The 27,884-nt window shown below is 37.8% G+C and overlaps 2 protein-coding genes across 4 annotated transcripts; both read right to left on the bottom strand.

Annotated features, from left to right (window-relative positions):
* Positions 1–4: 4 nt before the first annotated feature.
* fbxo34 (F-box protein 34) lies at positions 5–20,554 on the bottom strand. 3 transcript variants are annotated; one of them, XM_067367689.1, is made up of 3 exons: positions 13,777–14,565; positions 8,888–9,041; positions 6–3,383 (listed from the first exon to the last, which is right to left on the bottom strand). In XM_067367689.1, the coding sequence occupies exons 2-3, from the start codon at positions 8,977–8,979 to the stop codon at positions 1,286–1,288; spliced, it is 2,190 nt and encodes a 729-aa protein (XP_067223790.1). In that variant the 5' UTR covers positions 8,980–9,041; positions 13,777–14,565; the 3' UTR covers positions 6–1,285. The 3 variants fall into 3 exon arrangements, with proteins under 3 accessions (XP_067223791.1, XP_067223790.1, XP_067223789.1); XM_067367688.1 differs by lacking the exon at positions 13,777–14,565 and adding an exon at positions 20,346–20,554 and having other exon boundaries at positions 7–3,383; XM_067367690.1 differs by lacking the exons at positions 8,888–9,041; positions 13,777–14,565 and adding an exon at positions 20,346–20,554 and having other exon boundaries at positions 5–3,383.
* Positions 20,555–21,132: 578 nt separating this feature from the next.
* Positions 21,133–27,511, bottom strand: lgals3b (lectin, galactoside binding soluble 3b). Its single transcript, XM_067367425.1, has 5 exons — positions 27,094–27,511; positions 26,691–27,008; positions 23,291–23,379; positions 22,506–22,674; positions 21,133–22,248 (listed from the first exon to the last, which is right to left on the bottom strand). Exons 1-5 carry the CDS (start codon positions 27,097–27,099, stop codon positions 22,090–22,092), a joined length of 741 nt encoding a protein of 246 aa, XP_067223526.1. The 5' UTR covers positions 27,100–27,511; the 3' UTR covers positions 21,133–22,089.
* Positions 27,512–27,884: the final 373 nt, after the last annotated feature.

The following is a 27,884-nucleotide window of genomic DNA, read 5'->3' as shown; positions in this document are numbered from 1 at the left end:
AGAAAGGCATGGACATCGGGTGAGTAAATTATCAGGAAGTTTATTTAAAAGTGGACTAATCCTTTAAATCACAGTGTTTACACTAATCTAAAAGAAAGCCATAAATTAACTGGCTAATACAAGCATACTGTGTAAGGTAGTTTGTGGATTCAAACTGTGTAAACATACAAGTAAAAAAGGAGAGCAGAACATGGGTTACAAATTCAAGATATACTTTATTGAAGTAAAATGCCTTAACAGGCAGAGCACAGCAATGTCGTTAATAATTTTTAAAAATCTGACACACTTTGGAAAACAGTATACTGCAATTAATTTTTCTCTTTTTTCAGATGGTGTTCAGTTAGTTACTGTCAAGATGGAGAAACTCTTCCCACATTCAAATGTTTCCAGTCAAGAAACAATACATCATACATATCAATACTTAAAAATTGAGAAGAATATGCACTACCTGTTCACAGGAGTTTATCAGAAGAGACCCACTGCAAAACAAGAGTGACAATTTCATATAGATATCTATATACAACAAAAGTTAGCATAAAATGAACAAGGCATTTTACCCCATATTAAGATTAAATGCATTTCGTCACACTCGTGCCATCATTCAACACCATTATGATTTATAGGATTCTGTGCTATGTACAATGTAAACATCTGGGCTCAGAACAATCTCAAAAAGTCAATCCCATCAAGTCGTGAAGCCATTGCATCACCTAATTTCCCAGGACTTGTTAGAGATACTAAAGAGATGATAATGGAAGATGGGGAAAGAGAGCAAATACCAATAACTCATTGTGACCTCGCTGAAAGTTTCCCTACTGGCCAATGAGTTCATGTTTGAAAGTACACTGGGAGATTAAAGCTCAATTTTTTTTTTAATATTGCAAGGCTACATCAACATCAGTGCAGGAAGTGCCAGAGTGTGTGATAAAGAACAGAAAAAGAATGGTGGGTGGATTGAGAAAATAAGTTAGTCATTAATGCTTACTTGAAGTAAAAATCATCAAGCAATACCCAGATAGAACTCTGCAAAATTCAATCTTAAAAGGTTAAAGTGCAGACCAACATTAAGGACCTGAGGAGGGTTTGAGACAAGGGAACTGCTGATTGGTTGGCAGAGTAGAAGTACAGCGACCCAGCAATTTCTTGTTAGTTTCAGCAACCTGGTTGTAAGCACTATACATCAAAAGCGCACATGCTCATTGGCAACACACAGGCACAGAAAACATAGCCCATTCAAACTAGTTACTCTCACATAAATGCACACTTCCTGTGTCTTTCTGGCACACTATGAGTCCTCGTCAGTGTCCTTGTTTTTCTTGTAAATTGGCATGTTGATGCTATGAAAGGCAGGGACCCAGCGGTTGTCATGAAGTCCCACGTTGCATCCAGGTGTGTCTTTGTGAGATCTGCGGCAGCACATCCAGTAGCCCGGGCCATATGGTAGTGCCTGGCAGTAGGGCTTATGATGCCAACGGCAGAGCGAAACATCACCACGGTCATACCGCTTCTTGCACTGCTTGCAAGGATCGTCTTTGTAGCGTGGATCACTAACCCAACGAGAGTCTGCCGGCCGTACACCATAACTCTCAATGATAAATTTAAAGTAATGGCAGGTGCACTTGAGGGCAGCCAAGCTCTCGGTAGGCAGCAAACAGAAGATCTTTACAATGATGTGGTGAGGCAGGAAAGCCATGTACTGCTGAGGCTCCAAAAGTAGCTGGATCTTGAAGCGAGTTTCTAAGAAATCATGAGACACTAGGCGGCGTGATGGAAAAGGCACAGGATCCTGACTAACTATGAAAGTCTCTACTCCCTTTATCTCCTCAATGTTTTGATTTTGCTCACCCACAAGTCCATCTTTACTCTCCTCTCTGAAAGACACTGAAGTGTCCACAGAAGGCTCAAGGTCCTTGATGTGAGAAGGCTCATTGTTCTGAGATCTGCTCTTAGATGAGGAGGGTAGGTTCTGCTCCTCTTGAGGCTGAGGAGAAGATTTGGCAAAAAACAACATGCCTGGTAGCGGTTCCTCATTGCACTCTGAACTGGCATCCTTTGGCAAGGACTGCAGATTATTTACCATCTCAAGAGCTGTGCTAGTTTCCTGTCTTGCAATACAAGAACTTTCTTCTTCCTTTGGGGTGGAGTTAAGTCCACACTGCAAGGTCTCTGTAGACTCAAGGTTCTTGGATGGGGAATGCAGATTGTCTAAATCACTACCCAATTCCTGTGGGACAGGCTCAGCTCTACAGTCATGAGGGACAGAAGGTGACACTGGCTGTGATGGCAGTGGGTAAGGTTCTGACCCTGCTAGAAGCACACGTCCCACCTTCCTCCGTAAGCTGTTGCTTCGAGAGAGGTCTCCTCCACCTTCCCGCAGACTTTGTCTGCTCAGGCACTGCGACTCCAACTTGGCCACCATATCCAGAACTCGAACAGACTCCCCTTCCTCCTCCTCCACCTCCAGCTGTTCTGCAACCTTGGACTGCTGCTCTGCAGGCTGAGGGATGGATCCAACTTTGGACAAAGTGATGCTGCTTGTGCTTCGTAAGGATGGGGGTTTGGAGCCAACCTGCAGGTCGCTGGCTCTTTGCTCCAAATATGCCACCATCTCCACTACAGAGAGAATCTTTTCATCCTCTTCTCCCTCCATCCTGACAACATCCTCTGCAACTTCATGGCATGGATTGATGTACTCATTGAGGGCCTCTTGTTGAGACACTTTCTGTATTTCAGGTTTTGTTAAAGGAGGTTCTACACTTTTCGATTTGTCCGGGTTTCCAGACCTCCTCCTGCGCTTAGCCACAGACCAGTCACCATCCCAGCAGCCCTTGTTTTTCACAGAGACAGTCCGCAGCTCTGGAGCAATGGCTTCTGTTTCTTGAGGTGTTGAGGTGTTATCAATAACACTATTGCAAGTGTTGCTGCACTTCTGAGCTGCAAAAATGGCAATTTTCTCTTTTGTGTTCCCAGGTTTAATGACAGCCCATATATCCAAAGATCCCTCTGCATCCTCTCCTTGGTAGATCCTAAGTGAGCCTTCATTCTCCAAACCAGTCGAATGTGAGAGCAGAACTAAAGAACTAGTAAATGTTGTGACAGAGGATGCTCTGCTCTTGCAGGCTCCATTAACTCTAGTTGGCGCATTGCTCCCACTGTTGGTGTTACATCGGAGGGTGTTGGGGGAAATGACACTGAGGGGACACCGGTTGGCTGTGCCGTTGCCAGGTGAGCCCATGAGGCCACACGACTGGCGAATACCCCACTCTTTCCTGAGCACTCCCTGCTGGTCGGCATGGAGGCCTCTTGTTCCATCGTGCACAGATTCCCGATGTATCTCTTTATCTTGTGGTTTTGGGTATGGCTTGAGGTGCATAGTGGTAAACCTAAACAAAAAGGATAAAAAAAAAAAAAGAGAATTTCAAAACAAATCCAAGGTGTTCCAATAAATGGCAGATAAAAGAGAAATGGGAAGAAAGATAAATTCTTAAACTAAGAAAAAACAGTTTTACTATTTCAAGGAAGCACATAAATCTTAAGAATATTTCAGTCCAGTAGAAGACTTAATAGTAGTCTCTTCAACTTGGCCCATACTTTAAGGTACATTTTGTAGCTTGACAGTATATGGTCACGACATGTTTTCCCTGTATGGACAAAAACAGCATATTCTGTGTTTAATTAGGAAGACATACAAAATGTGCAGTACTGGGGGTATTCCAGGACCAGGGTTGGGAACCACTGAACAATTTATGGTCAATGAAACAAACTCAATACCAAAAAGTATTTTAAATGTGCCCAATTCATAACATTACAACAGTACATTTCATTCAAGCACATTAGCTGTAAAAATAATACAAAATAAAATAAAAAAATAATTCTAGAAAAGGAAATTGTTCAAAAGTCAGTGCAGCAGGTTCTTAGGAATGTGTTTGGGTCAGATGACCCTGTTTGTGTAAAACATGCAAAATGGCAAATAACTTCTCCAGCAGAAGTAGTTTCACAATGAGCACAAGGACTAGCTGTTCCCTCTGGCCCTTAGGCTGACATAATGGGAGCAGAGCCACCCAGGTCCAGACACAGTTGGGCTCTAACACAAGCACTCAGCTGACACAGCTGCCCTACAAACAAGCCTGCAGCACCACCAATATCTATGTGTGGGAGGACTGAACTCTCAAAAGACACAAGTGCATATAAGGCATTCTTCCACTGCAGATTTAGACCTGATAAAGTGGGACTAGGGATTCTCACGTGACAACATGGGATGGCATTCAGACAGTGTGGACAGTTACTTCAGAGCCAAAGTGAGAGTGGGAGGTGGCCGCCTTGCTCAAAAGGGGGGGGGGGGGGGGTATGTGAGTTGCACTAGCAGCCATTTAATGGATGGCAAACATGGAAAGTGCCATGTCCACCGAGAAGAGAGAATACCATTTTGGTGTGTCCTTGGAAAGCTTGCATAGCCCAGCACATCTCCTCCTGTGCCGACCTTTCTTTGTGGAAAACAGCAGAAGAGGCCAATCTGTAAGGTTAGGATCATGTGGTTGAGCTGGTGTCTTGGACAATCGAAGTCACACTTGACTTGTTGTCCCACTTTTTTTATCCATGGATACGGGGACACTCACATTTCCTGGTACAACCCTGCCTTGGACTTCCTGTTCTTACCAATATACAGTGCCCTCCATAAGTATTGGAACAGTAAGGACAAAATTGCTTTGTTAGCTGTGGTGTCAAGAAATCTATAAATATGATTAAAAGATTAATATGAGGCAGAAGTACAGAATGTCACATTTTATTATTGACCGTTTCAACACAAAATGTTTTACCAACTAAGAAGTACAGCACTTTTAGAGCATCATCCCTCTGCCTAATGTGAGCATAAGCATTGGGGCGGTTTAACTTGCCGTGGAGCGCAAGTTACTATGGTGATGAACACTACTAAAAGTCAAGTTACTTTCATGGTACCTAAAACCCAGGATTAACGCAAACTAATCTGAAATTTTCCTGGCTAGCCAGCTAATCCAGCTTCATGGTACAGGCCCCTGGTCATTATTGTTATTTTGTTTACACAAACTGTATTTAAATTTAATTTCTATTTAATTCATAGTAAACTACTGTATCTTCTGTCACAAGAAGGAAAGACTAAGAACATTATTTGACACATTATTCAATATATTTTACAAGTATAAGGGTTCTTATAGTTAACTAAACCTAAAACCAAAGAAATCTTCATTACTTGACAAGCGTCAACTGAAAAAAAAAAAATATATATATTATATATATATATATATAAAAAAGTAATCTTATTTTATTTCATCTAGTTTCTACTCTTTAGCTTAACCTGAGGTATTAAAATAACAAAAAGCAAAAACTAAAAGACAAACACAAAAAAAAATAAAAAAAAAAAAATACTAAAACTACAATGAAAGTAAAAAAAACTAAAAATCAAATCTAATAAAAAATTTAAATGAAAAATATAATAGTACCTCAATGAAAAGTGTCAATCCCTGAAAAGTACTGAATTTTGCTCTTTTGTGTCTTTTTGCACTTGAACAGTCAAAAACCACCTACTTTGGGGAGCAAAGTACAGTTGGGTAAACAAACAGTTTGGGGAATATCAGATGTGCCTATATCAGTGTATAGGATCTGTGTATTGTTAAAAAAAATGCTTTGTGTTAAAATTTAACTAAATTATCTTTTAGTCAACTAAATCTACTGTAGATTTAGTGGACTAAAACTAGACTAAAACTAAAACAATATCAGATGACTAAAACTAAATCAAAATTTACTGTCAAAATTAACATTGCCTAGAATCATTTTTCACAAGATGTAATATAAGTCTAAGGTGTCCCCTGAATGTGTCTGAAGTTTCAGCCCAAAATACCCTATAGATTTTGTATTTTTTTATTTTTTAACTGCCTATTTTGGGGCATAATTAAAAATACGTCGATTCTGTGCATGTCCCCTTTAAATGCTCGCGCTCCCCACCCCCAAGCTCGCAACTCTATAATACATTGCATAAACAAAGTTCACACAGCTAATATAACCCTCAAAATGGACCTTTAAAAAGTGTTCATCATGCAGCATATCAGATCATGTAAGTATAGTATTTATTTGGATGTTTACATTTGATTCTGAATGAGTTTGATAGTATGCTAACGGGGCTAAAGCTAACATTACACACTGTTGGAGAGATTTATAAAGAATGAAGTTGTGTTTATGAATTATACAGACTGCAAGTGTTTAATAATGAAAATAACAACATGGTTCTTGTCTCCATGAATACAGTAAGAAACAATGGTAACTTTAACCACATTTAACAGTACATTAGTAACATGCTAACAAAAAACATTTAGAAAGACAATTTACAAATATCACTAAAAATATCATGTAATCATGGATCATGTCAGTTATTATTGCTCCATCTGCCATTTTTCGCTATTGTTCTTGCTTTCTTACCTGTATAAAGTCTGTTGACTCTGCTGTGCAGCTCCAGACATTAATACTGGCTTGTCTAATGCCTTGAACATGGGCTGGTATATGTAAAAGTTGGGGATGTACATATTAATGATCCCGACAGTTGCGTCACAGTCTGTGTTATGTTGAGATTCGCCTGTTCTTCAGAGGTCTTTTGCAAAAATCTAATTTACATAAAGGAGGAAACAATGGTGTTTGAGACTCACTGTATGTAATTTCCATGTACAGAACGCTAATTATTTAACTATGCCATGGTAAATTCAATTTTCATTTCTAGGGCACCTTTAAACAATGATGGCAGCAGAAGAATGAATTGATAAGTGTACAAAAGAATCTTTCCTACCAGTATTCAAGAAAATGCCACCAGACTCACTGGGAAGTGCTTCATATGGCAACAGGACAATGACCCAAAACACTAGTACTGCCAACTCAATCAAGGAGATTATCATGGTAAAAAAATTCTGGGTCTTAGATTGGCCAAATCTACACATTTAAACCCTATTGAACAAGCAATTCACCAGCTGAAGAAAAGACTAAAGGCAGAAACTCCCTAAAACAAACAACGTTGAAAATGGTTTTATTAAATGCCTGGAAAAGCATTTCAAAGTGTGAAAGCAAGAGTCTGGTGATGCCTATTGGTCACAGACTCGCTCCTGTGATTGCTTGCAAGGGATTTACAACTAAATATTAGCTTTTACACTTTTACATTTGCTTTAAGTTCAACCGTCCCAATACTTATGCTCACATAAGTATATTAGGCAGAGGGATAAAACTCTAAAAGTGCTGTACTTAGTTGGTAAAACATTTTGTGTTGAAATCATTAATAAAATGTGACATTCTGTACTTCTACCTCATATAAATGTTTTAATCATATTTATAGATGTATTGACACCACAGCTAACAGAGTAATTTTGTCTTTACTGTTTCAATACTTACGGAGAGCACTATATTTTATACACACATGCATATACACACACACACACACACACGCACGCACGCACGCACACACGCACACACGCACACACACACACACACACACACACACACACACACGCACACACGATCAGATCTGAACAGACATAAAAAAAAATTAAAAAAAAAGGTAATTTGATTAAAATTTAACCATTTAAATACAAAGCTAATGGATTTTAGTTAGCTAGCTTCCCCTCTTTGTTCATGAAATGATAAAGGTTAAACATCCAATTTGAATTTATGATGGATGACAAAATACCACATGAAAGAGGCTGTAGCACTATACTGATTACTTCAAAATCTCTAAAGAACCTCCCAGTTTGCACTGAAACACACTGCAGCACCGTTGCTGGACAGGAGTATGATTACTCTGGAGGCACGCCAGCCCCTATCTGGCGCTCAAACGCTGATTTTTACTCATTACACAACCTGGCAACAACATACAGTTGCCGCCCAGTCCTTGCCCTCAACGCACTCACAACTCAGAGTTTCCTTAAGACCATGGGCCAAAACACATGTGTGAGCTAATGATAATTTAAGGGCAAAAAAAAAAGCACAACAGCATTATGTAAAAAGAAAACAAATACCCACTAGTGAAAAGCAAAACATCAGAATGAGTAATGTAAAAGGATGACGTGAGCTCATACTGGAATAAGCACACCGCTTCAGTTAACAGGAGATTTGTTTGCTCTCTTCTTGTAAACGCTCATGACTTCCTCTATCATGGGCCTACCAGAGGACCTGTTCAACTGATTGAGGGGAAAAAAGTGAACAAGGATGAGGTCACGATTATGAAGACTACTTTGCTCCAATTATGTTGTAACACTGTGTTCTTCCCAAGGAAAAGGCTGAGCATCTGGGTCTGCACACTTCACCACATGTGTTGCCACAGTCTATAGCTCATGTAGTCGTAGCTTAGCGAGACCAGACAACAGAGGGGTAAATATAGGCAAAATGCGAAAAGGATCTCACTTTTTTGTGAAGCTAAATGCATAATTGACAGCTTGTTTTTCTCCACCCCCTGGACAGCACAATATGATAAAAGCAACGCTTGATTGCCACAGTAAGACAGAAGAGAATGGGACTGGAAATCTTCACTATGAGAACCACGGCTCAATGTGTACTAACAGTTCTGCCACTGCTCAGCACAAAATTCTCACAAAGTTCTAAACGTCTTTAAAGTTGTTGTTATGAAAACATTTCACTGAGTGCTGATGTTGGCTGTCGTGTCCAAACAAAATAATGAAAAATGCCCCTGATGGAGGTTGACATCCGTGATGATGATAAAAAGATGAAAGAGAATTTATGTTGTTTTTCTGGAAATGAACAGCAGAAACCAAAGTGGATTCAACTTGTCTAAACAAATGTAAGTGAGTGAATGGCCATCAAATTATCCTCAAAATGTGTGATGTCATGTATAGACTTGAGTGCAGTAAGTACTAATTACCTCCAGACTGATGGTGGATTGGAGGCTCGTAACCGTGGTTCCCGGTAAGGGGTGGGGTTGCAGTAACTGATAGTTTCACATTTCTGAGGCATTAGGCTCCTCCCTCCAGTAAGAGCGATGTCTCCCAACAGAAGAGCTCAGGACTCCAGCCTCACTGCAAAACAACATTGATGGACAAAATTGAGAACAGCTTGTCTTTAAAGGAACACTCCACTTTTTTTGAAAATAGGCTCATTTTCCAACTCCCCTAGAGTTAAACAGTTGAGTTTTACCGTTTTCGAATCCATTCAGCCGATCTCCGGTTCTGGCGGTACCACTTTTAGCATAGCTTAGCATAGTTCATTGAATCTGATTAGACCGTTAGCATCGCGCTTAAAAATGACCAAAGAGTTTTGATATTTTTCCTATTTAAAACTTGACTCTTCTGTAGTTAAATCGTGTACTAAGACCGACGGAAAATAAAAAGTTGCGATTTTCTAGGCTGATATGGCTAGGAACTATACTCTCATTCAGGCGTAATAATTAAGGAACTTTGCTGCCGTTCCATGGCTGCAGCAGTGCAATGATATTACGCAGCGCCCGTGAGCCCCTGCTTGCACAGGGAACGTGCCTTGCAACCATGGAGACGTATGTGAGAGACGCTGCGTAATATCATTGCGCCTGCTGCAGCCATGATACGGCAGCAAAGTTCCTTGATTATTACGCCTGAATGAGAGTATAGTTCCTAGCCATATCAGCCTAGAAAATCACAACTTTTCATTTTCTGTCGGTCTTAGTACATGATTTAACTACAGAAGAGTCAAGTTTTAAATAGGAAAAATATCAAAACTCTTTGGTAATTTTTAAGCATGATGCTAACGGTCTAATCAGATTCGATGAACTATGCTAAGCTATGCTAAAAGTGGTACCGCCAGAACCGGAGATCGGCTGAATGGATTCGAAAACGGTAAAACTCAACTGTTTAACTCTAGGGGAGTTGGAAAATAAGCCTATTTTCAAAAAAAGTGGAGTGTTCCTTTAACCTTAATACACATGTACAAAGTCTATATAAGGACCATTTTGAAGATCCTTAAAGTATAAACTTACTACCAACTAGGCTATAATTTTTTTATAGCATATTTAATTTATTGCATATATTTTTTTATTAGTTTGCACATTTCTATCAGTTGTAAAAGCATCCATTAGAACAGCTGAATAACTCTCTACCAGGAAGCTTAAAAAGACTGAGCACATGACTCACTGTTAACTATTAAAGGTGCCCTAGATTGTTTTTTTACAAGATGTAATAAGTCTAAGGTGTCCCCTGAATGTGTCTGAAGTTTCAGCTCAAAATACCCAATAGATTTTTTTTTATTAATTTTTTTTAACTGCCTATTTTGGGGCATCATTAACTATGCACTGATTTTTTCAGCACGGCCCCTTTAAGAGGATGCGCTTCCTCTGCCCCACGAGCTCTCGACTATAATACAGTGCATTTACAAAGTTCACACAGCTAATATAACTCTCAAATGGATTTTTGAAAGATGTTCGTCATGTATGCTGTATGCATGCTTCGAATTATGTGAGTAAAGTATTTATTTAGATGGTTACGTTTGATTCTGTGTGAGTTTGAGGCTATGCTCTGTGGCTAAAGCTAACATTACACACTGTTGGAGAGATTTATAAAGAATGAAGTTGTGTTTATGAATTATACAGACTGCAAGTGTTTAAATGAAAATAGCAACGGCTCTTGTCTCTGTGAATACAGTAATAAACAATGGTAACTTTAACCACATTTAACAGTATATTAGCAACATGCTAACGAAACATGTAGAAAGACAATTTACAAATATCACTAAAAATATCATGGATCATGTCAGTTATTATTGCTCCATCTGCCATTTTTCGCTGTTGTTCTTGCTTGCTTACCTTGTCTGTGCACAGATCCAGCCGTTAATACTGCCTTTCCTTGTCTAATGCGTCGAATGGGCTGGCATTATGCAAATATTGGGTTCATACATATTAATGGTCCCGACTGTTACGTAACAGTCAGTGTTATGTTGAGATCTGAGTGTTATCCGGAAGTCTTTTAAACAAATGAGATTTACATAAGGAGGAGGAAACAATGGGGTTTGAAACTCAATGTATGTCTTTTCCATGTACTGAACTCTTGTTATTCAACTATGCAGAGATAAATTCAAATTCTGATTCTAGGGCACCTTTAAAACACTTACTGTTTATCTCAGTTATCTTTCTGTGGTCTCACAGTGTCTTGCGTACAACTCTGTACTAGCTCATATTTGGGACTTTTCTAAGCAGTTCTGGAACCTTTTAGTGCAGCATGTCTCATATTGTGTCCTTAAGTTTGTAAAAGCTGTTGTTGTAGTATTCCTAATTTGTCACTAAATTCACTTTTTTTAGCATCTGCTTAAAAAAAAAAAAAAAAAAAAAAACAAACTAATAAATGCAACGTGAAATGCGTTTATATGCATAATCTTACACTGATTATTCTTAACCGTGTAGGTCATATAAACAGCTTTAGCAAAACCCAATCTGCACACATTGATTTAATGTCAATTACCCGGGCTGATTTATTGTCTATTTTAATGGCAATATCGGAGAAAACATTGATGATTTCAAAATCTGACGCACACATGTTTTCTTGCATCATGTGGTTTTTATGAGCTGATTTTTGATAGTTAGCAGCAATATGCTGTACATGTAAACACTAAATGACCACTTTAGGTTTTAAAAGGTCTGCACACCGATTAGTGGTCAACAAAACATGCCCTATATGTTCTCTAGTACCATTTTGTAGTGGTAATTCTAACCACCTGAAATGGCTACAAATACTGTGCCTCAACAGAACATGAAACATACATTCCAGTGTGAGTGGTTATGGCTGTGATGCATTATGGGGCCTTAAGCCAATTATAGAGTATTTAATGTCAAAAAGCATTAAAGCCACAGTCACCGAAGGCCAGAAGTAAAAGTACCGGAACTTCAGTACACAGTACCTAAATTTGAAAAAAGTAATGATACCAGCCTTTCTACAGTACTGGTAGTATCAAGTACCAAGTCCATCTGGTACCCGCTGATAGGCATCCGCTTTCAAATGCTCCTGTGTGCATTTGTGCGTTTGCTCTGTGAAGAGCATCAAATGTTTCTATTTACAATGCACTTCTGCAGCGTTGTGCATCGTAGCCAATCACAGACATTTTTGTTGAGCGCATGAACACAATGGCCAATCAGAGGCGTTTAAGTTCAGAATCCACTCAAATTTGCCAGAATTTGTTCAGAGTTTGCTCAAATAATTTTGTTATAACCAACAAAGTATGAAGATGATGTAAATAAGACATTTATTGTGCAGTATAGGCAGATTTTTAGCAGCTGAACTGAAGTGATATCAGCTTGTATTTTAAAGGGAGTGTTCTTTGCTCGGTTACTATATAAAACCCATCCATAATTTAAATTATCCATAGTTTTTTTTTTCATGCTACTAAGTACACAATGCAAAGTTTCAAGAGTGACAACCCTATTAAATATGGGATTAAATCTGAAATTGCGATGTTTGACAACAGACAGTACAAAAAATCTGATGTGTCAAAATAGATCTGTGTATTAAGGCTGCCACTTATGTTAACTGTAATGCGCTTTTGTTTTTCATTTTATTACTAACTTTTAATACAATGTTTATTTAACAGAGCAATATTTGAAAGCTACATGCTAATGTTTTAATGTATTTACTTTAGTTAATTTTTAATGCTATTAATAATTATATTTAATTTATTTACTGTCTTATTGTGAAATAGTTAAATATTAAAAATATTAAATTTAAAAAGGTTTAATATTTTAATATTAAAATTAAATAGTTACAATAGTTTTTGCTATGGTAACAAAACTGGTACAAAGAACCGTGAAATTTGACTGCTATTGATACCAACTACTAAATATTGGTACCATGACAACCCTACATCAAAGTATCTCAGATTGACCTGTTGACTGTGTGAAGTAATTGTGCTCAAAGCCTAGTGTGACCACAGTTTACCTTAACTCGTTAGTGTTCCACTGTACCACCTGCGGTACATACCCTTCAAAAGAGACCAAAACCATGCATATACTCCAAATGGTTCAAGAACAGCATGCAATTTACTTTGGATATGCCTTTTTTTGGACATTTTAGGCAAATTTTACAGGAACGCTAAGGGGTTAAATAACCTATGCAGTGAGCGGTAACCACTTGTGAGGCTATAATTCAAAAATAACTAGGCTATCACAAAGAGAGACACAGAAACCTACATAAGAGATAGGGAAAATTGATGGGAAGAAGCTTTAATAACCTGAATTGGTAAAAAACTGGGTCACAGCACCATTTTGTTAAAAATTTGTTCAGATTTAAAACAATTTTACGATAGACAGATAGATACTTGCTGCAGTAAGCCTATAATAGTATGTTCTAATGATTGTGATGAACAATCTCATCTGAAAACAGAAAATAAAACGGCATAGAAACGTGCACGTGAACATGCTGAAGGGAACACATGGCTCTGCATCTCTTGTGCCCATTCCCTCTCCAGGGGCTAGAAAAGCAGCCAAGCAGTTTGTTTTCAAAGAGATACTTCACCCATGAAGAGCAGATAAGCCTGGAAAAACAGTATCCCCATGTCCCATACACAAGTCCTCAACGAAACACTGACTAATAAAACGGACACTGGCTGAGCTCACCAGTGGACAAGATTACATAGTCTCAATAGAGAAACCAAAACAAAGCAGAGATAACTTCATTTCCTCTTTCTATCCTTGTGTTCCGAATACTCATGTTCATGTACCTCCTGAGGCAGATCCGAAAATGAGCAACTGCCAAACAGATAGCAAGAAGTCTCTCTCTTAAGTATAATTTTTTTACTCACATTCATCCAAGCTATTGGGCAAGTCAATGCATTGTAAATTCCTCCGGTACGACATTTGCACAGTATTCCATTACAGAGGACAGTATGTACACAGTATTCAGCACAGCACGTGGTTTTATTGGTCTGACTGACACCCTCCAGAATTTCACCTAAGCAGCTGTGATTGGCCGGGACAGGAGGGCTCTGCTTACAAGCACGTGTGCGCCTGCCGGAGGAAATAAACGCAGGTCTGATAAGGAGCCAATGGGCTATTCAAGATCCCTGCATGCCTATAAATGGCAAAGATAATCAATACTTTTGGATCTTCGCTGAAGATTGGGGACTGAGTGCAGAATCTGCGTGAACACACCTCACAAACTTTACAAGCAGTGATGCAAGTAAAACAAAATTCAAGACAAACAGTCAGTAAAATAAAACGCACACACATAACTGCACAACGCACATACAATGTCCTTTAAAGGCCCGAGAACTTCTCATATCACACTTCCTTTACCTGAACTTGCCTGAGATTTTCCAAAAACAATGGCACTCATTCAAAAGGAGAGGTGGGGCTTCTGCTAAGCTTACACAATGCCATTTCCAGACCATCTAAAACAGACCAGCTGCTACAATAGCTTTCATAGATCTTTCCAGATCTCGGACGCTGTAAAACATAAGAGCATAAATCAAAGAACCACGCACCTCTCATGGTATGAACCCAAGAATTTTCAGCTGCTCTCAAACAGAGGAGCCTTTGAGTTTGTCAAAAGTGTCTTGGAGCATTAAGTCCAAACTAAAAGGGATAAAGGTACATGCATGGTATAGTCATGTCAACTCTAAACTACTGCACACTGCAAACTATACTGCCAAATATTTTTCAAAAATGATATGCAAAATAGTACACATTATGCAGTGTTAAACATTTCAAACCGTGGCATGTTACACTGGAGTAACATGACCTCATTTACAATGCGTGCTTAAATTAACGATTTAATCATTTTTAATTTTCAAATTACAAATATTTTGCAGTTTAAACAAAGTAAATATCAAGAGAGATTTAACTGCTCTTGATAATAGTTCCAGTGCATTCATCACACATGAAATTAAATCGTCAACTTGAGCGCTGAGGGATACAGTATTTCATGCATGCAAAAGTAGTCATCCAGCGATTCTGTGCATACAGATAATCCACATACTAAGCACAGTATACATACTAGTGTTGTAAAAAGTGCAAATCTATTCAAATAAATAAATATGAATTGAAAAAAGTACTATTCTTTCTGCACTGTCTCAAAACTAACAATGCCTTAAAATAGCTTCATGTAACTCTACACCCTTGCCTCATTTAATACACAACGATCTATAAATATGCTAATTAGCCCCGCCTCCACTCACTCGCTCAACTTACTGAGGTAAACGCTGCACATTGGTATCGTTTTTAACGAAGTCGGACACATAACGGTAACATATGATTAGCGTTTTGCTTGACTATCAAACAGCTAATAATGTGTTGCTAATGTTACACAAACCATGTTCACATTCACAAGTCAGACAGCTTCTAACAATCAGTATCCTTAGAAACGCTTTGAACATCTCCGAACATCAGTGAAGAAAGGCAGATAGTTCATCATAACATCGTGATACACATCATACACCCGTCAAACTGCTAAATCTACCCGATTTTTCTCATTAAAAAAAATACCGGGATAACCTTTTAAAACCCTTTTCCATGATCAGCTAGATTGGTTACAAGGTAGTTTGTGACGTCAGAAACACCAGCGATTTCAAACCCGCTGTCTTTAGATGACTGCCGTTTTAAAGAGGAAATACTCTGTAATGGTGTTGACTTATGAATTTGCACATGGTTTGTCTTAAAAAGCATATAAAAAACACAATATGAACAACATTAAAAACTTGATTTTCATCACAGGGGGTCTTTAAAACTACACTGTAACAAATGTTTGTAATATTTACAGAAAAATACAGCTACAGCAAAAACATGTTAATGGTTAACCAAGTTACCTTACCATGGCATGTATGGTGAAAAACTTAACAGTTAAACATCACACATTTTATTTTACTGTAAAATGCTGTCAAACGTATAGAAAAATCAATATTTTTGACAACACTAGAGTGCACTGATGTTGTTGTCCTATGATTTAGCACATCTAAGTACATTTCACTTTCAGCAGACTGAGGTTCACTTCCCACTAGTTCTTCAACTTCCCTTCTTCAAAAACATTGAAGTAACTGTGGTTTTCTATTTCAAATCCAGCAAAGGGAGTCAATGTATATTTTAATGCACTTGGCATATAGACTGAAACTGCTTTAATATTTGATTTGGACCTCTTTCAGATCAAAGCACTAGGGAGTTTTCTTTCCCATAACTGAGCTGCAGATGGGTTGTGGTGCTATTGTGCAACGATTTGCCTTCCTGCACGTTCTTGGGTCACAAACAAGCTTGTGATTATCTTTGCCCTCTCGGTCCACTGTTGTTTTGACTGCTGATCCAGATATATGGTTGATATACTGATATGCTGACGTTTAAATTCAATAACTGATTAGGTTAGATGTCAATAGTCAGACTTGTATGTCCAAATTCAATAGTCAATATACTTAGAAATATAATTGTAAGATACTGAATCTATGCTGTTCAGCTAGATAACAAAAATTAAGACATCAATCTGCCTCAAAGTCCCTAATGAACACCTCAACAACTAGCTGTAAAGCCTCCGATTACCCAACAGCCCGAGCTATGAATTTCACATCTTGATAGAAGTTCACACATGCTCTATAATTTCTTCTGTGGCACTTTGAGGGGCCATCCACAATAAGGGTGTGTGCATGTGGAAGCATCCTGTTGCCAAATACTACGCTGCTATTCTGACACCATACTAGGAATAGTTAGGTCAGGTCAACAAGCATATCAACAGCCCAACCCAACGTAACCATCAAGCACAAGCAGCATAAAAATACAGCACCAATATACACAAGGTCCACTGCATGACCTCAGACAAAACCAGGCCTTTGAACTCTTTGCCAGCAGAAACCTGATAGGTTGAGCACACCTTGTGCAATCGGCTTTCCAAAACAAATCTGTTGTCCTTATTATAACTGCTATCTGTCTTCTCTCTCACACTCCTATTAAATCAGTCGATGTCATAAACGTCTGTAATGAGCAGACATGTGAACACAGCCGTATGATCTCATTAAGAAGGTGTGCCAACTACGCTAATGTTCTTAGTGGAAATCGACAGACCATCTGCATTGAGTCACTCCCTGTGAAATGAAATGTGAGTTCAGCATGCACAAAAAGTACTCCGATGTGAGCTTGTGTATGAAGGAGGAGTCAAATATGACAACTTCATAAGACTATTTTTACATAAACTATACAGTTCAAATACAGTTGTGAAATATTATTACAATTTCAAAACAACTTCTATTTTAATACATTTTATAAAGTAATTTATTCCTGTGTTGGCAAAGCTGAATTTTCAGCATCATTACTGCAGTCTTCAGTGTCACGTGAACCTTCAGAAATCATTCTAATATGCTGATTTGCTGCTCAAGAAACATTTCTGATTATTATCAAATGTTTGCAGAAAGAAACATGATACATTTTTTTCAGCATTCACTGATGAATAGAAAGTTCAAACGAACAGAACTTTTGAAAAAGAAATCTTCTTATTGTCTTTACTGTCACTTTAGATAAATCTAATGTGTCCTTTCTCTCTAGTGACTGTCCAATACATTTTGAATGACTAATACAACATTATCCATTACAAGACTAACCAAGTGAGGTCAGCTTGTTTAAGAAGACTTTTTCCTTTGCCCTATTATTCAGTACATTAGTCATTCAGACAAGCCACAGACTAGCTGAATTTTAAAAGTATGTACTTTAATACATCCCTATTGTTCATTTCCACCCATAAACATTAGGCAAAATCGTCATGTCAAACAAGAACAAAAAGACTTGGTCAGAGGTAGACAGGAAAACTGCATGCATTAAGACTGCATTATTAATTGTGAAAAACAAAGGCTCTGGATTTCACGTGCCACCCGAATAATGCAGTGTGTGTCGGCTGCAGCTCAAAATTTTGCCACACAAATACTTCAAAGCATTTCACGCTTGATGAAAAACACACTAAACCCCAGTTCGAAAAGAAACAACCACATACTATTCTGCAGACCTGCCTATGTTCAAGACAAAAGCTTGTCCCAACCTGCTGGGTATTTCTTCCCTGTGAGAGGTTTGTATAAAAGCCTTCAGTGGTTTGCAGAGTGAGGTAAGGTACACCTTTCTGCTTCACACTTCCCTTTAGCATGCCACATGACTCCAGGCCAAGTGACCAAACAGGTTCTTAAGCTGTGTAAGCAGTCCAGTTGTCAGACTTCCCTTGCAAGTGCCGCAGGGCTCATTGCATTCAAACAGGTGGCTGTGCTCAATTGTGCTTTATGAAGTGTTCACTTAACTAGGTATATTCTCACTGCATTGCATTAGGCAGACAGAAAAACACCAAAGGAAGGCTACTGCTGCAATCCTGCATGTTTCAACATGACACCAGTTGCTTAAATCAATACTTCTACTTGCCAAATAAACCAACTTCTTGTTTGGTTTGGTGGGAATCAACTACTCAATTAGACGTGGTCTGAGACTATATGCTAGATTTCTGTGGCATAACTAAAATAACATTAAAAACTTAATTTGCAAATCATCACTATACAATTATGGCGTGCTTGGCATCAAAATAACACATCAGAGCCATTTAGGTCAGGTTGGTGTTGGACTTTCTGGATTGTGTATTGAAAAATGTATGTTTGCTTTACAACAACTTCACAGGGCATTCTGCAACTCAAGTTGTTCTCTAAAATATGACTGAAATCTAGATTTAAAAACCTTCTAGAAGATAAAACATTGGTGAGACCTTTACCTCACTGATCCATCTAAAATAAAATAACCTGAAAAAGTAAATGCACATGAATTCGAAAAACATGGTCTTCCAGATAATAAAATGATAGCAGAAAATTGCTGCGACCACAAACAAAACTACCCCACCATCACCACATCATCTGACAAATAACTGTGAGGACATTTATCACGTCTATAACGGGACGTATGGCCTGGTTTTGACATGCCGCATAACAGCTGACCAGCAAAAGATAAAAGCCACTCTTTGCACTCCTGATCTGCAATTACCAAAACTGTAGAGCTTCAAAATGCTCATTCCACCTCCCCCATTATGGAAAAACAAGGCTTGCAGATCAGCCCAATGTTAGGAACAACTGAGCTGTTAAAAACAGGCCAGGCTTCAGATCAAAATTTGGCTACAAGCATGTCTTCAGGAAAGCAGACTTGCACCAACTACAAAAAAAAAAAAAAAAACAGTTTCAGTAAAGATTATTTCTTAGTGCCTGATAACTTTTACTTATAGACAAACAATGCATTTAATAAGCAAACTAATTTATTTAAAATATATGGTAAAATTGAATACATTTCTGCAGCAGGAATGACTGAGATGCTTGTATCAACACCTTACACAGGGGCAAAGTTCAGATAGCTAATTTAGTAGTTAAACATTATATGTTCTTTGCTGCTTCGCATCCAATAACTTACCATGTTTTCTCAGGTCAACTAATGCACATGGACACCATGATGTCTGTGTCTGGATTAAATGACAGCAAGTAGATGAGAAGGATCTCTTCAAAATTCATAGAATCATATCCTCACAATTAGCATGTTGTTGTGTGGACTATACCCTTATAATAGGGCTTATGATGGGTCTAGTTCAGCATGTTTGCCTAAATTCTCATTTGCATGACATCTGAAAGACTTCAAGTGTCATAAAGCCATTCCAAATGTGACTGAATGAAATCCACCAAAAACACTTATAATTCTGTACATCTGAATTAGCTTACAACTCTAAAATGTAAGATACACTTAAGTAAATCAATAAAAACAAGCATTAAAGTTAAATGAAAATAAATATTCTAGAAAACAGAACCACTAAAACTAGAAACTTGTCATTGCACCAAAAACAAAAAGTCGTCAACAAAGTTATTCATTAGGGACCACGAGATAAACATGAGTACTTTGCACTTATTTACACCCTTTTAAAAAGACGGCACTGACAAATAAATACATATAACTCAATAAACAAAAATAGAAATATAACATAATAATAATAAAAGTGATATTACTGCGTCTTTCCTCATTAGCACTAAAGCTAACTGACAGAAACGCCATCACATACATTTGCTCTCTAAAAGAAAGAAAAATACGAGTACTTATACTTCTTATATGCACTTAACTACACATGCATAATCGATAAATTATCAAAAATAAGTAATGTAACGTTAGATTCCATTAAGGATGTATGTCCTGTTTTGGGGGTGTTTAAATGCTAGTTCCGCTCAGCATATGCCAAACCGAGTCAACAGGAAAAAAACACAGAATAAATGCTACATTTAAAACACTTTAGATGCAAAATAAATCCATTTAAACTCTAGTAACGCCACAGAAAGGAGGTATTTATGACTGACACGTAGGAGCAATAAGCCAAACATGGAGAAATAGAAGAATAAAAACTGACCTGAGGACAAATAGAATAAAAGTCGAAATGGAGAGGTGAATTCACTTGCTGAGGGGGAAATCTTCGTCGCCTTGTTCTTCTGTCTTTACTGGAGTGAATTCATCTCATCTTGTCATGATTTTAAGTCGTGTGTCCTTCAGGACTCAACGCTTCATGTCTCTGTGTGATCAGATCAGGTGAGCGCGCAGCGGGCACTGCCTCATATATTACGAGAACGCGCATGAAGACACGCTAGCGGGCGTGCACGCACCCACCCTGCTTGGGATGGGCACAGCAATGTAGGCCTATACATTTTTACATTCTACTGCGGTAGGTTAATAACATATTAGCATATTACCATTAACTTTTCTGTCCAATAGGATGATTTTAAAGATTTTTGTAATCATTCTGATTTTCAAGAATAGATTGGAATATATTTGTAGGCTATTGTTTGTTATAATAGTAAGCCAAAATAGTAAAAAAAAACTTTATTTAAATATTATATATATATATATATATATATATATATATATATATATATATATATATATATATATATATATATATTGTTAATTTGTTAGCATGAAACATGCCAAATTGTGTGGACATATTATTTGGCCAGGCTGTCATACAAAGAAATTGTGAGCACATGTAAAAACAGAAGAGAACCAACAAAATATTAATAACTGATTATGTTTTAGTCATCATATGCTTTTTCCATTTTTTTTTTTCCTGCATAGTAAAATAAAACCTGTAGCTGTAGTATGCCATTTTTGACAAATATTTTTTCTTCATATTTAAAAAATAATTTTATATATATATGGTTTAATCAAACTTGTAGGGTCACTGAAAACAAATATCCCATTGAGACAACACTTATATAAACATTCATATATATTTAGTAGTATGTATCTTCTTGTTTAATTCTACATGCATGTGTTCCTGAGTCTGAAAAGTACATAATGAGGTACATTCACAATACAAAGAAACATTCTTCAAATTTATGCACATTAGTTATACATTGTTGAAGGTTTCATCTGTGGGTTGAAGTCATCAGGTGCTTCAGGCATAAATAGACCTCTGCATAATTGAGGTCAGTTCTATTAGATTTCTGTCAGGGCGTCTCTGACAACAACCCTGACAGACTGTTTCCATGATTAAAAATGTAACACTGCCTTGACTTCAGTTTACACTGCTGCTATTTTATTTATATTAGGAGCTGGCAGTAAAAGTGTACTACACAGATCTCACAGAGGATTGTAATTACATGCCCACCACTCAATGTTTACATCAGTTGTTGTTTCTTTAATCACTGGATCTTTAAGAAGAACAATCTTTGGCACTGGTTACAGTTGAAGGTAATATAGAATCATAAAGTCCTATTTTATTCCAGTTCTAATTTCACATTAATTATGCATTATTCTTGATTGGCCACTATCAGATTCCCCACTATGACCTCCACCATTATCCTCATCCTCCTTCATCATCAGCATCATAAGCGTTGCAGACATTGTAAGCATATCAACAATGTTCATGTAAAAAATTTCTTCCTTTTAACCCTGTCATTGAACCTTATGACAACCCAATCCTTCCCAGAAAGTAAAAAGCCCACTAGAGGTAATAAAGCTAACTACAGCATTACTACAGTGTTTAAAATATATGACTGCTGGAGGTAAGATAACTTGCACATGTGGTTTAACAGGATGAGCACTGCATGTGTCATTGTCAAAAGACATAAAACTGTTCCAGAATCAGTGGTATGATCTCACTGCAGTGTCTCCACATATACAGAGTTAAGGGTGACATCATTGTAGATACTAAGACCTCTGATCTGGTCGAGCTCATGGACCCGATGTTTGAACTCCAGAAGGTGTGACTTGTTCACTGCCACTTTGAATTCAGTGTCAGTGCATAAGATCTTCAGCTGAAATTAAAAACCATTTTAATCAGTTGCAATTGAACGAGCAGTTTTGACCAAACATGGCAGGAGACAAATGCATAACCTTGCAAAAGAGTTTAGTTGCAGTATTTTTAGTGATGCTATTTCAGGACCTCTTTTTCTGCTGTTCCAACTTGACATCCAGCTATCTATTCTCTAATGTCTTTAAACACAATGAGGGCCTAACCAGAATAAGAACATTGAGATGAATAAGAAACAAAATTGTTTGATGCCATGCTCACCTCAAAAGGCTTTCCTGGGACAAAAGGGAAGGAGGGAAGCTCTCGCTCTTCTCTACCCCACTTGTTTCCAATCATGCTGTTTCGCACAATCACTTGCTTTCCGCTTTCATTGAAGCGGGGGTTTAAATGAAACGCAATGTCGTGCCCTCTGTTTAAATTAATTGTGATACTAATTGGAGGAGAAAAATAAGATTACACACATGAAATACACAGGGACGTCACAAAGGAGGAGATTGTCACAATTGTCAGACAATGATGATCACAATTTAGCTTAATGTAATATATATTATTATGAACAATTCATCAGTGCACATTATTTACAAGAAAAATTTTTGTTTTTGTAATCCTTTACTAAAGATTAGTGATAAAAACAGAATTTATGTACTTTATGATTATTATGACTTCACTGAATAAAAGCCTAAATTCAACCTGTTCATCATATAAAACGATCGTGTCTCTTCAAAAAAAATTGGACTTAACCACTCAATTCATATGGATTAGTTTTACAATCTCTTTATGAATTTTTTGAAATATCAAAGTGGTAGTTGTGTAGCTGTCTATGGAAGGACAAAAATCATTCAGATTTCGCTAAAAAGATCCTCATTTGTGTTCCGAAGATGAACAGAAGTCTTGTCAAAAGGTGAATAAATGATGACAGAATTTTTATTTTTAGGTGAACTATCCCTTTATATTTAGGTCTGAATACTTTTTGAGTGTATGTACTGTATGTACTAATCTGTCTTTGTTTTTTTGTTTGCAATGTGTGTGTGAATTGTTGTTTTTACCTTTTAGGGTTGGGTTTGACCTCTCCAGTGATGGTGATAAGCATCTTGTTAAAAGCTCCATTTTGTAGTGGGAGGTCAAAAGGCACAGTCTTGCAAAAAAATAAATAAATATATAGTAAAGTGGCAGAATCCAAGAACCACTGTAGGGTACAATGGGGCTAAAGGCACACTGGGGCAAAAGGTGAATTTTATTAAATTCTCCTCTTAACCACTAGATGGAACATAACCTCGCTGCAGCACTTTCCTAAACATTCGCTTCACGATGCATGTGAAAAGTTGTCTGGCAATCACCAATTTAAAATTGAACATTGGTCTGGGGAGTCTGTATGTATTTTCTACTGCACAAGAGGCGTGGTCAACGAGCATTATTCACGCAATTGGATAGTCCTTCAACCAATCAGATCAACGATCCGGGTGACGTACTTTGCAGAGCGATGTGAAAACTCCAGACAGGTTTAGTTTGTATTGGTTTGTAGCATTGATCAGCGGTTTGCAGAAGCAGCAATGGCATCGAGCGATTTTTGCAAGTTGTGCAAAAAAAAACATGAAAGTGAGTGGTATTTACACCCACTCGAGCGATTTGTTTGCTAAACTAAAGAAGTCATTCAGCATCGTTGAGAGGTTAAGAGGAATTGGATTGACGGTCATGCTTGCCGTCGCTTCTCTATCGTCATCGTGTTATACCCGCTAATAGCGAGCAAGGTGGATAAGCCAGTCTGCGATTGGTTCCTGCAAAAGTGTAACAGAAGCAGTAGAAATTAATGTACCGGTTTCCAGACTGAGTTGCCGGGCGAAATCAAATCGCCGGCAGATCAGGCAGGGTTTACCCAGTCTATGTGAAAAGTTTATTCTGTGCTAAATTGATCTAAAATATGTGCTCGGTTTCACAGAAAAGGCTTAAGCCTAGTCCCAGACTAAAATGCATGTTTGAGCTGTCTTAACTGAAAGTAACTTGCACTGACATATCTTATATGCCAGTGCCATTGTTTAGTCTCAAGATGCATGTTTTTTTTATTTTATTTTTTTTTATTCTAAGGCACATTTATAAAAGCCACTTTAATGTCCCAAATGAATTAAGCCTGGCTTAATCTTAACCCGTCTGTGAATCCGGGCTTTAATGTTTTTTTATTAAATATTATAGATTTAAGTAGCAACTGAGAATTGAATATGTTTTTAGACAGCAGTCTTGTTAATGCCTGTTGGCGCTAAAGGTGTAATAATTAACATTGGCTGATTGACAGATGTTCAATATCATTTACTAATTTGGGTGTCCGCCTTAGAGATAATTGCCATGTAATGAATCCATCCTATATAAAAATATATTAATCATAATATAATATCATATTAACTGTTACTGTACATTTTTATTGGGTCCCCAAAGCTTTCAGAATCTTTAGTTTAGTTAATTTCTTTTATCAAAATAAAGAGAAAATAGTACAAACTTTGCTAAAGTTATTGTTTTGAGCAAGTATTAACTTGTTATCGAAAGTATTTGTATTTATACTGGGTGACTTTTACCCCCAAGCATGGGGTTAAAGTCCCCCCTTGCCATACCTTTATAAAATTAAGCAAAACAAATCACTTTAATTATTTATTTTCCCACAAAATGTGTTGATCCATCAATGTTCAATAAAACTTTTTTTTTCTGCAGTCATACACTATGGGAGAACACATCTTCCTTAAGGTGTGTCTTTAGTAGCCCCTTTGTACCCTACTGTATTTAATACAGACCGTTCACTTCAACAACATTCATAAATTTAGACGTTAAAGGATTAGTTCACTTTTAAATTAAAATTTCCTGATAATTTACTCATCCCCATGCCATCCAAGATGTCCACATCCTTCTTTCTTCAGTCAAAAAGAAATTAAGGCTTTTGATGAAAACATTCCAGGATTTTTCTCCATATAGTGGACTTCAATGGAGCCCAAACGGTTGAAAGTCAAAATTACAGTTTCAGTGCAGCTGAAAGTGTTCTACATGATCCCAGACGAGGAATAAGGAGGCGTTTCTCAATGTCAAGGATACTTCCTTGGCAGGACTGGTCCTTCCAAGTCACTTCCTTCAGAGTCTAGGAGAGGCTCCTCTTTAGCATTCAGAGAACACGTAAATGGAACAGACTAGCAAGTGCACGTCATTGCGTCATTACCCCCCGGTAAACAGCTGCTTGTTTTCTATACGGAGACGTATGAACGCCTCCGTTTGTTCCTTGGTCCCTGTTAAAAAATATGAGAAAGCTATGAATAACGCTGTGAATGGTATAATGGTATAATATTAACGTTAAATTACTTTAGACAACTTAACTAGTTATTTATAAAGGATGAGGGTGATGGCAAACAAGCTAACAACGGTCCGGTTCAGTTAGCCATCAATAACGTAATTTGTATTTGTATAATTTATAATATCAATACGGTAGTAATTTGTACTGGCATTTAAACGTTAAACTTTATTTATCTGACATATTTACTACTGTTATAACAAATGTTTGGTAACGTAAATATACTTACATTTGAAGGCATATTGCCCGCTAACGTCCAACATTTTTTTTAAACATTTTTGAACAAGATCGCAAAGCTGCGTGCATAGGATTATGGGTGATTTGAGAGCGCGAAGGATACACATATGCATCCTTTCCTATGTATGAGATATTTTTCGAACGAAGGACTCAGTCCTTGTTTGAAATTCCGAGGATCCTCGACATTGGAACAGTCCTTTGACGGATGTCGATGACGTAGCATCCTCGAAATTCTGGCTTCCGAGGATCCTTCCTTGACATTGAGAAACGCCTAGGGTCTCATCTTGAACTAGCTCTCTTCTTCTCTATTAGAATTCCAGCAGTGTAGACACTGCTAAGTGTATTACTGCCCTCCACAGGTCAAAGTTTGAACTAATTGCTAAATACTTGCACTTGCATATTGTATATGACAATTTAGTTAAAACTTTGACCTGTGAAGGGCAGTAATACACTTAGCAGTGTCTACACTGCTGGAATTCAAATAGAGAAGAAGAGGAGAGTTCTAGTTCAAGATGAGCATTTATGGTTAAAACATGTAAAATTTTAATGAATGGTTTCTCTAGACAAAACCCTTATTCCTCGTCTGGGATTGTGTAGAATGATTTGAAGCTGCACTGAAACTGTAATTTTGACCTTCAACCGTTTGGGCTCCATTGAAGTCCACCATATGGAGAAAAGTCCTAGAATGTTTTCATCAAAAACCTTAATTTCTTTTCAACTGAAGAAAGAAGGACATGGACATCTTGGATGACATGGGGGTGAGTAAATTATCAGGAAATTTGAATTTGAAAGTGAACTAATCTTTTAACTAGCCCTAGGTATTTAAAATGTATTCTATGGAACTCTATGATAATTGTACAAATCCATGAAGAGTGACAACATCTCACTAGTGCTTTTGGAGCTTGGATAGGAGCACCATAAGGGCCAGTTTGTGGTGCAGGTCCAGGCCACCCAGGAGCTGTAGGCTGCCCAGGCTGTCCAGGCCATGTTGGCTGATTTGGTTGCCCAGGCCAGGCAGGTTGGTTTGGCTGCCCAGGCCAGGTGGGGTTAGCAGGCTGGCCTGGCCAGGTGGGATTAACTGGTTGGCCGGGCCAGGTGGGGTTGGCTGGTTGGCCGGGCCCGGTGGGGTTGGCTGGTTGGCCAGGCCATACTGGGCCTCCTGCTTGCTGGTTGTTTTGCTGTGGAAAATCGAGGGCATCTGAAAGCTGAAACAGAACATGATAGAACTCATAGCATGACACTTGTTGTGCTAAACTAGATAGAATTATTGAGGAGATTAAATGTACTTACATCCATGATATCTGAAATCCAAACAGAGAAAATACATTGTTAATTTTACAGAAAATTAAGCAAATTCACAATCTTGAATGCACAAACTTCAATCCTTCCATTAGAAGATGGTACTATATATTGCTACTAAATAGTATGCAAAAAACAGTACACCAAAAGTGTAGTGTCTGAATGAATAGTATCTTGAAAAACAGTGGTTGAGAGGTACCTACTAAATTACCTACTACTTCTCCTGAGATTCTGAAGTGTGCATTTGATGGGCACTTTACTAACCCATGATGCCATGGGAGAGGATTTATCAATGGCAGTGAAGCGACAATTGGCTGATGTAGTACATCCGAATTTCATTCATACTACCCATATTCATTCATTTAGAATGTACTTGTGTTCAATCCTGCTCCTGGAGGGCCACTGTCCTGCAGAGTTTAGCTACAACCCCAATTAAACACACCTGAACTATGAGCTAATCAAGGTCAATGCATACTATAAACTTCCAGTCAGGTATGTTGAGGCAAGTTGGAGCTAAATTTTGCAGGTTAGTGGCCCTCCAGGACCGAGTTTTGAACACCCCTGTTTTAAACTGTCGCGAAGTAAATTCAAATTCCTTTTCAGACAGTATACGATTTCAGATGCAGCGATAGTCTCTGAAATACTGTATAGACTATTATGAAATACTAATATTAATAATTGATATAAAAATAATTGGTCTTTATGGGTGGAGTTGATAAAGGTAAAGCAGCTTCTCTTTGAAAACACCAATAAATTCGGTTCAATGTTTGTTTTAAAAACTA

Source organism: Chanodichthys erythropterus, chromosome 18 (assembly GCF_024489055.1).
Source record: "Chanodichthys erythropterus isolate Z2021 chromosome 18, ASM2448905v1, whole genome shotgun sequence".
NCBI classification, from domain to species: domain Eukaryota; kingdom Metazoa; phylum Chordata; class Actinopteri; order Cypriniformes; family Xenocyprididae; genus Chanodichthys; species Chanodichthys erythropterus.
The sequence above is the reverse complement of the archived record's forward strand: the minus strand, read 5'-3'. Positions and strand labels throughout refer to the sequence as shown.

Bases quoted from the DNA above. Each gene is read 5' to 3' on its own strand.
- fbxo34 (XM_067367688.1), bottom strand. From the start codon at position 8,979: ATGCCTCAGAAATGTGAAACTATCAGTTACTGCAACCCCACCCCTTAC. The intron at 3,384-8,887 runs GTAATTAGTACT...CTTTTTGTTTAG, and splicing joins AATCCACCATCAGTCTGGAG to GTTTACCACTATGCACCTCA.
- lgals3b (XM_067367425.1), bottom strand. The intron at 22,675-23,290 runs GTAAAAACAACA...TCCTCCAATTAG, and splicing joins GTCAAACCCAACCCTAAAAG to TATCACAATTAATTTAAACA. The intron at 22,249-22,505 runs GTGAGCATGGCA...TTTTAATTTCAG, and splicing joins TCCCAGGAAAGCCTTTTGAG to CTGAAGATCTTATGCACTGA.